General features: G+C 40.1%; 2 protein-coding genes across 2 annotated transcripts; one reads left to right on the forward strand and one right to left on the reverse strand.

The window, feature by feature from the left end:
* The first annotated feature begins 273 nt into the window (after window positions 1–273).
* LOC111792643 (protein FAF-like, chloroplastic) lies at window positions 274–1,910 on the forward strand. Its single transcript, XM_023674183.2, has 2 exons — window positions 274–1,144; window positions 1,244–1,910. The coding sequence occupies exons 1-2, from the start codon at window positions 446–448 to the stop codon at window positions 1,682–1,684; spliced, it is 1,140 nt and encodes a 379-aa protein (XP_023529951.2). The 5' UTR covers window positions 274–445; the 3' UTR covers window positions 1,685–1,910.
* Window positions 1,911–4,967: 3,057 nt separating this feature from the next.
* On the reverse strand, window positions 4,968–7,980 carry LOC111792644 (uncharacterized). The gene is made up of 7 exons (XM_087122974.1): window positions 7,602–7,980; window positions 7,385–7,458; window positions 6,998–7,072; window positions 5,880–6,530; window positions 5,582–5,743; window positions 5,396–5,485; window positions 4,968–5,282 (listed from the first exon to the last, which is right to left on the reverse strand). Exons 1-7 carry the CDS (start codon window positions 7,886–7,888, stop codon window positions 5,134–5,136), a joined length of 1,488 nt encoding a protein of 495 aa, XP_086979100.1. The 5' UTR covers window positions 7,889–7,980; the 3' UTR covers window positions 4,968–5,133.
* Between the last annotated feature and the right edge of the window lie 1,077 nt (window positions 7,981–9,057).

A 9,057-nucleotide genomic window follows, 5' to 3' on the forward strand; every position in this document is an offset into this window, starting at 1 on the left:
AGTGGCTTACGCGTCGGAGGAAACCCAACTCAAAGTTACTGGCACATTGTCCGAAGAAGAGGAATAATTGGTCGTAGTTGGAAGTGTCCACTCCAAATCCAGAGCTAAATATTTGGTTATTTTGTGTACCCTTTCAACTTTACAGACAATAAAAAATGCATAACTGTGTAGAGGCAGCAAAAGACAAAGCTGGAGACAGAGTCTATTCATGGTGGCGTTAATGCGGGCCCTCTTCTCGATTCCCATGGCGGACTATAAATACCCACTTTCCTCTTCCCCTTTCGTGGCAACCTCATTGCATCATCTTCTTCTTCTTCTTCACTTCCCCTGCTTCCCTTCACTGCAACTCTGCACCTTCAGCGGTCTCCTTCTTCCGACCGCTGCCGGTTGCTGTAGTTGCTCTTCTAGAAACACTAAAAAAAACCCAACAACACAAAACCAAATCATGTCGCCATTGAAGATCTTTCAAGCTTCCTGCGACGACAAAAAACAGGGCATCGTCGCTGTTCTGTCCTCCGATCCCGACCGCTCCAAATCCCAACCTTCTTCTCTCCGAAGAACACTCTCTGCTGACATGTCGTCCCATAAATGGATTTCCCAAATGAAAAATGTCGCTTCTTGTCAAGAATTTGGCCTCTGGGATTCAATTCAAGAAAGGGAGAAAAAGAAGAAGAAAACAGAGGAGGATAAAACAGAGTCTCCTGATATTTGGGGCTCCGTCATCAAATCTCGTAAGGATTTTAATGCTAATCCTTATGTTGCTCCCCGGCAAATGGGTAAGTGTTTAAGTGAGAAAAGCCTCGAGATTTGTACTGAAAGTCTTGGATCGGAAACCGGCTCTGATGGGTTCTCGTCGTATCCATCATCGGAGAACGGAGATTCCGACGAGGAGGAGTTTGAAGTAGAGGATCAAGGGAAGCCGGTGAAGTATAGCTATAAAAAATCACCCCCCCGCCGGTCGTTTCCTCCACCGTTGCCGACACTCTCCGGCCCGGATGGGGAGTTAGTACGGATGCAGCCCCGCCGTGACAACGGCCGGTTGGTCCTCGAGGCCATGTCCGTGCCTTCACAGAGCACCTTCTCCGCCCAACGTCAAGATGGCCGCCTCGTTCTCACCCTCGTTAATCGCAAGCCCATTAACGAGGTAAATCACTTAATTAGCAAGCTAATCTTGATCAGATACTGCACTAATTATGTAAACACTCAATAAAGTTTAATCCTTTTGTTCATATTCTTAATCCAGATCAAAGAAGAAGAGAAAAAGATTGAAAATTCATCACAATTACCAAGTGGGTTATTAAAATCCCACAGATTAACATCAATGATGAACAGCAAATCAAGAGTTTTAGCCAACAGGAACCCATCACTCCCCCCACGCCCAAAGACGACAGCAGCAGCAGCTCAGCCAATAACCCCCTGCGCCGCCCCGCCTACCGCAGCGTCGTTGAATGCCTACGAGTACTACTGGAGGTCGAAGCCGAGCTCGAAAGCGGGGGCAGCGGCTGTGAACCCGCTCGGGCAGCAGGCGGCGGCGTTCAAGAATAGCAACAGGAAGATTATGATATGCAAGAACAGAGCAGTGAATGAAGAAGAGCAAATGTTAGTGATGTCTCCAAAAGGGAGCTGTAAGGAGGTCCGGCGGACGGCGGTGGTTTGGGAGCCACGGTGCATTGCCACATCCTAAGTAGTTGATGATATTCATTTGGCGAAGGCTGTGTAAGCTAACTGTTGTAGCTGGGTGTGAATTGGGTTCTTAATTTAGTGTTAACTTACCTTTCCACTCTTTGGGGAATTGTGTTGAAAAGAATAAAAAGGTGATGAAAGAGAAAGAGTGAGAGATTATTACTTTTTATTTGAGAGAAATATTTACCCTTCATGAAGTTTAATAATATATATAGTTAAATTATTAATTTAGTTTTTGAATTTTGATCCATACCGAGACTCGAAACACGTACATATAGGTTAATATTATGAAAGAACAGGTCGAGTTGATTCTCTTTACATAGATCGAGATGTATGATGTGAGATTCTACATCGGTTGAAGATGAGAACGAAATATTTCTTATAAAGATGTGAAAACATCTCCCCAATATAGGCGTTTTAAAACCGTGAGGCTATAGTGATACATGATGGGTCAAAGCGGATAATATTTACTGCGGTGGGTTTTGGGCGTTACAAATGATATCAAAGCTAGACATTAGGTTGTGTGTCAATGAAGACTCTGAGCCCCTAAAGAGAGTAGATTGTGAGATCTCACATCGGTTGGAGAGGGGAATGAATCTCACATCGATGGAAGAGGGGAATGAAACATTCCTTACAAGGGTGTGAAAACCGTGAGGCTGACGGGAATACGTAACGAACCTAAACAAGCAATATTTTCTAGTTGTGGGGTTGAGCTTGGGGCGTTCATATGATACGAGAACACCCTAATTTGAGTTGCGGCTATATCGTAGCTCACCACGAGTAAAGAGGATTATCGATCCTTAGTTCATCTGGTTCCTCATCTTTGGTCACTTTTCATTATCTGGATTGGAATATTTGTTAAGCTAAACAAATATCTTTAAAAACATCCAATAACATATTCAAGCTAGCAATCATAAAAAGCTGAATAAATGCTCACGTCAAAAAATATATATATATATATATATATATATCTCTATCAACTCAGCTAGAAGATAGAAAGAATATATACTATTTTTTTGGTAATATAAAACTAATGGTGCATCTCTCGCATGTGCTCGTCAAACTTTTAAATACGATTTAAATGGGCCAATATAATATTAGGCTTGGGATGTTACAAATGGTATCAGAGCTAGATATCGGGCGGTGTGCGAACAAGGACGTTGGTTCCCAAGGAAGGTTGATTGTTAGGTCCCATATCAGATGGAGATGAGAACGAAGCATTTATTACAAACGTGTATAAACCCTTCTCTAACAAACGCGTTTTAAAATCGTGAGGCTGACGACGATATGTAACGAATCGAAGGAGACAATATCTGCTAGTGGTAGGTTTGGACTGTTACAAATGGTATCAGAGCTAGACACCAGACAATGTGACAACGAGGACGTTGGCTCCCAAAGAAGGTGGATTATTAGGTCCCATATAGGATGGAGAGGAGAACGAAGCATTTCTTACCAGGGTGTAGAAACCTTCTTCTAACAAACACGTTTTAAAACCGTGAGACTGACGACGATATATAACGAGCTGAAGAAGACAATATCTGCTAGCGGTAGGCTTGGATTATTACACTTCCTAACTTAAATGTTGAGCAAACTCGACACTCATGAAAGATGTTGTTACCTTTCACAATCCCATTCATACAATATACTAGATTAGATAAACACATTACATCACATCAACCGTTAAATTAACACATAACGAACGACCAATAACAAAAAAAAAAAAGATCAAACTTAAAAACGATTCGATAAGTGAGAGAGAGAGAGAGTACACACAAAATCTTAGCACCATCTTTGACTAAGTTGAAAGTGTCATGTCTGTCTATGAAATTGAATGGCTATGGCTGTTGTTTTGGGTAAGAATTTAGAGAGCCAATAAAGCTTTGAAGTTGGGTCACTTCCGAAATGACTGACTGCCCTCTATTATGGGAGCATCATGATCCGCCATGGATACGCCTTTCCTCTTTCACATTCAAATTCTCTTCCACTTTTCATCTTTTTTTACCCACCATACTCATCACTTGCTTGACGTAATTGGCGTTTATTCACCGAGGGAAAGCAGCAGTTCCACCAGCAGCGCCAATCGCGGTTGACCCATCATCATCTCACGTCACGTCCTTCTCGGATCGGGATGCCGAAGCACGGTGAGAGGTTGAATTGGAAATGTATATACACTAATTGGGTAAGAGTTATTTACTAATTACTAGGGTGATTGATTCAAAAGAATAATAATAATGAAGTGAAGATATATGCTCCATTATTGAAGGGGTTATTAAGGCTTGTGAGCTCTTGTAGCTTTTGGGAATCATTGGGCTTTAAACCCAATGTTGGGTCAAGATCCAAGCCTTATTGAATTTGGGCTCAACGAGCAAGAGCATTGGGTTGTGGCCCAAAAGAGAGCCCACATAGAGAGGTGAGGTAGGCCCATAATTGGAAGTTCTACCTTCGAAATAACTTGCTCTAGTTATGATGTATCACCTTTATCCTCTCAAGATTCGAAATGCCCTTCGATTTGGTTGGTTAGGTATCGTCATCAACCTCACAATTTTAAAATGCATTTACTATGGAGAGGGTCTAGTCCTACTCCGATTAGTGTCTCGTACTGTCCAATGACTGACTCTAGTACTATTTGTAATAGTCTAAGGCGACTACTAGCAAATATTGTTAGCCCTACTCCAATCACTGTCTCGCACCGTTTGGTGACTGACACTGGTATCATTTGTAACAGCCAAAACCCACCTCTATTAGATATTGTTAGCCTTACTCCAACCAGCGCCTCGCACCGTTCAATAATTGGCTCTAGTACCATTTGTAACAGTCAAAACCCACCACTATCATATATTATTAGCCCTACTCCAACCAACATCTCGCACCGTTCGATGACTGGCTCTAGTATCATGTGTAACAACCCAAACTCGCCATAGGAAATATTGTCCACCTTGACTCCTTACATATCACCATCAACCTCACAATTTTTAAAACATGTCTACTAGAGAGAAGTTTTCATACTCTTACGAGGAACGTTTCATTCCTTTATTCAACCGACGAGAATCTCACAGCTTGTAATTTTCACCTTGCCCAACTAAATCAAACGAAAATGGGCTCTATCACTTGAGCGAATAAGGGGAGAAAGAAAATGTTGAAGACAAAGTACAAGCAATGATCCTAAGGCAAAGAGTCGTATCTTGCTTATGTCCTTCATTTTGTATCATGCAAGGCCTTTTCTAGGACATAAAAGTGAGGTAATCGAGTTATACAGAGCACTCATCAGTTCAAAAACAGAATAGTGCAGCCATAAGGACCAACTTTTATATTTCTTTAATGGAACTCAAGCCATGGGGATGTGTAATGGAGTAAAGCGTTCTTGAGATAAACAAGAATTTCCATCCATTCAACAAAAAAGTACAAGAACTAACCTATAACTTGGATCATCACTTCCCCAAGCTTCATCCCTCAACTTGTGGTGCTTTCTTCCAGTTTTCTTAGTCCTTTCAACGCGAAGGCAGTGGGGAAATCTGGAAACCTCAATCCTAATCCTTGAGCGATCAGCCGCCGGGCTGTTCTGACATCAGTCTTTGGCCTCAGCTTTGCAGGCTCCAGATCTGACATTACCACAGTAAACCAAAACCAAAAATGGAACATTACCTCTTTTTTCAATATAAGGATAAAAGGGAAGATCTTATAAACGCTAGCAAATTCAAGGAGCAGCTCATACCACTCGGTGAAATTGAGCTCAAAAGAGTATCATTCTCATCAAGTATGCGTGCAGTGAAAGGAGATCTAATACGATTCAGAGCCTCGAGTGCTGCGTCAAAAAATCAAGATAGTTATCAATGCATGAAACAACTTCATCAACATTACCTAGAGACATAAACTGTGCCGAAAATTCTAAACTATTTACCTGCTGATGGTGTCTGAAAAACTACAACTACGACTGACTCATTGACCCAGCGAAGGAGAACTCCAGAATTCATGCACCTCCCAAGTAGCCTTTCAAGTTCTATTGTTCTGGTAGTCGGTGGAAGGTCAGCTAGGACAAGAACATGTTGAGTACTATAGTGTTCTGGATTCACACAAACAAAAAAGGCTTAGCTCTTGTGTGATAATTATGACTTCATGTCCACAAACATCAATATAAAACACATTCTATCATAACAACGAAGAATTTCCTTCTATCATATTTGAAAACTGTGACATACTTAACACTTGAGGGGCATCTTCCGCCTGCAATACTTGAGGAGAATCTTCCCCCTGCAATACTTGAGGAGCATCTTCCCCCTGCAATACTTGAGGAGCCTCTTCGCCCTCCAATACTTGAGGAGCGTTTTCCGCCTCCAATACTTGAGGAGCGTTTTCCGCCTCCAATACTTGAGGAGCGTTTTCCGCCTCCAATACTTGAGGAGCGTTTTCCGCCTCCAATACTTGAGGAGCGGTTTCTGCCTCCAATACTTGAGGAGCGTTTTCTGCCTCCAATACTTGAGGAGCGTTTTCCGCCTCCAATACTTGAGGAGCGTTTTCCGCCTCCAATACTTGAGGAGCGTTTTCCGCCTCCAATACTTGAGGAGCGTTTTCCGCCTCCAATACTTGAGAAGTGTCTTCCCCCTTCAATACTTGAGGAGTGTTTTCCGCCTCCAATACTTGAGAAGCATCTTTGCTATTCGTATCATTGATGATAGTTGAAGAATCAGATAGCTTATCACTGCACGATTCACGTTTCGTCCATGCAAATTTCCCCCTCCCATATTGTCTAGTGGATCGGAATTTTGTCTCCTTGCCTTCTGCTAGATACTGTTGTTCACGTTTCCTCCTTACAAAATCACATGGCAGGAGATCTGTACGAGTTTCCCAATCTGTGGAATTGTAGCAACCACTTATGCTAAATCAATCATATTCTCATTGTAATAATCCCACAATCCACAGAAAGACACTCTTTCTAAATGAATGCACATACACAAACGATCTTTGTGCTTTTTTAAGACAGACTAGACAAGACAGTGCAATCTTTAGGTGTTACAATCATAGATGCTACTTCAAGAAAGTTGTCTTTAGGCCATATAACTGAGGCTAAGTATGCCCTATCTAAACAAGAAGGTCTCTTAGGTCAAGAAACATACAAAATTGTAGAGCTACAACCTAGGAATTCTCAACATGGAGTAATTCGTTTTAAAAAACAGGACTCCCAAAGCCTCGCAAGGAAACAAAGAGAGCGTTTAAGGATAAAATGTGCCATAAGTTAACCCACCCAAGTAGACATGAAACTACAATGAAATATAGAGCAATTTCCATCAAATGTAAGTTGAAGGCAACGTAAATGTACCTTCATCATCATCATCCCAAGACCCAATATAGGATTGAGCACGGTTTGCACTTCCTCTACTATGATCCAAATTACCTTCACAAGAAAAACGTATATCATTCCAACTAAATATTAGCAAACGAAGGAAAGTTTTCAAGAAAAAAAAAAAAAAAAGGGTGCACAATCATTCAACGACCCATCACAGAGCATTATCTCGAGTTTCTTCTCGCTATGATCCCAAAATCCATTCACAACGTAACTAATCTCATTAAGATTTTGAACTGGTATGAACAAACTAGCTGTTAAGAGATATCATCGCATATTCCTAATATAGCCGTCGAGTTTATCCAGTAAACTAAACACAATAACTCCATTGATTTTAAATGAAAAAAGACGAGAAAATTTCACCAGTTTGAACGGATGCTTCACCGACTGAATCACTTGAGGGCGAAGGTCGATCATCTTCCACAATCTTGGCATCCCTAAAAGATAAAAAGAGGAAAAAAAAAAATCAGCTAAAATCGAATTCAAACCTATTCGCTCTAATCAAGAAACTCCATCCGAAGAATGAATCAAAGCATAGCTTAAAGAATCGGAACTACAAAATCTTGAAAGCTAATTTTACCCAACGGAAGAAGAGACTTGGGATTTCGAAGCCTTAGGCGCAATGTCGTCGACTAGGAACACAGGTCTAATAGAAGCGTAGAGACGGGACAAGTGGGAGAGAGCGATGGCCGATCGGAGAACTCGATCACTGAGGTCTGTGGTATGGAGGTAGCGAATGACCGATTGAACAAGAGCAATAGCAGCATAAGTGTCTCCGGAAGCGACGAGATCATCCGATATCTCACGCCAGTCGTGAATCCGCCGCTTCATCTCTTCCTCCATCTCCTTCGCTTCAATTGATTCCATTGATGAAGAAGATGAGAGTTCAGATTCTCAGCGAAAACAGCGCAGAAATGTTCCAAAATTCAAAAAAAAAAAAAAAAAAAAAAAAAAAAAAAAAAAAAAAAAAAAATCATGCTCGTTAGCAACGGACGAGCTCTCTTTCTCCCCTTCTTTATATAGTTTTTTCCACGTGTACAGTGAAGATGAGTTTTAACTACCATTAATATCCGCCATCAGCTATAATAAATTATATAAATCCAAATAATTATCCAAAATGAAGATTTAATAAAGATTTTAAATTAATTTAAAATTTTGAACGATAAATAATTAAATTTTTTATATCGGTTAACTTTGGTTTTAGGTTTAGCCAACGCTAATTATTGATATGTCGGTTTTCGATATACTGTATTGGTTTGGTTTAGTATCGACTTCTTAAAATACTCTAAAATTTTGTAAACGCTGAGGTTTGAACCTTTGAATTTATAATTGATAATATACGCTTTATATAAATTGAACTATGCTCGAATTGATTGGTCATGATAATTAAGGTGATAATAAAATATTAAATATATAAAAGAGAAAAAAATTAAAAGAAAAATGAGTTTTTTTTTTAATTTAAAAAATGAAGAAGAGAAAAAATGGCTCTCTTTGTAAATAGCCCAAAGACAAAGGGCCCATGGACCTTCATGAAAGTGCAAAAAGTAGCCGACCCACTTTGTTGAAGTTGGGCTGGGTCTTGACTCAGCGAGTCTCGAGTGCAAGGTTAAGGAATGATACATAAATGAATCGAGACTGCGTCAAAACGAGAGTGATCCTAAAGATATGATAATTAATAAAGATTTAAAATAATGGAAAGTCACTACCTATACTAACAAAGTGCGTATTTTTTTCGGTGACTCAATTATATGAACTTCATAGTTAAACGTGTTTTTTTCTTGAACTAATTCTACGTTGGATGACCTATTGAAAAATTTCAAGATTAATGTGCCGGAATGACTCGTAATGATTTGTGGGGAGTAAGTAATGTAACCATGTCATAGGAGAATGTCGGGGCCATCGAGTGTCGAGTGCTAAATTTAGCGGGCATCCGAGCTTCTTACAGGTCATTAACCAAATTTCTAAAAACTCTACCTTTCGCTATATTTATAATTATTTGCAAGATCATTTTTTATTTTATAATAATAGATAATTAT

Source organism: Cucurbita pepo, chromosome 4 (assembly GCF_057944985.1).
Source record: "Cucurbita pepo subsp. pepo isolate OVF chromosome 4, ASM5794498v1, whole genome shotgun sequence".
Classification (NCBI taxonomy): Eukaryota; Viridiplantae; Streptophyta; class Magnoliopsida; order Cucurbitales; family Cucurbitaceae; genus Cucurbita; species Cucurbita pepo.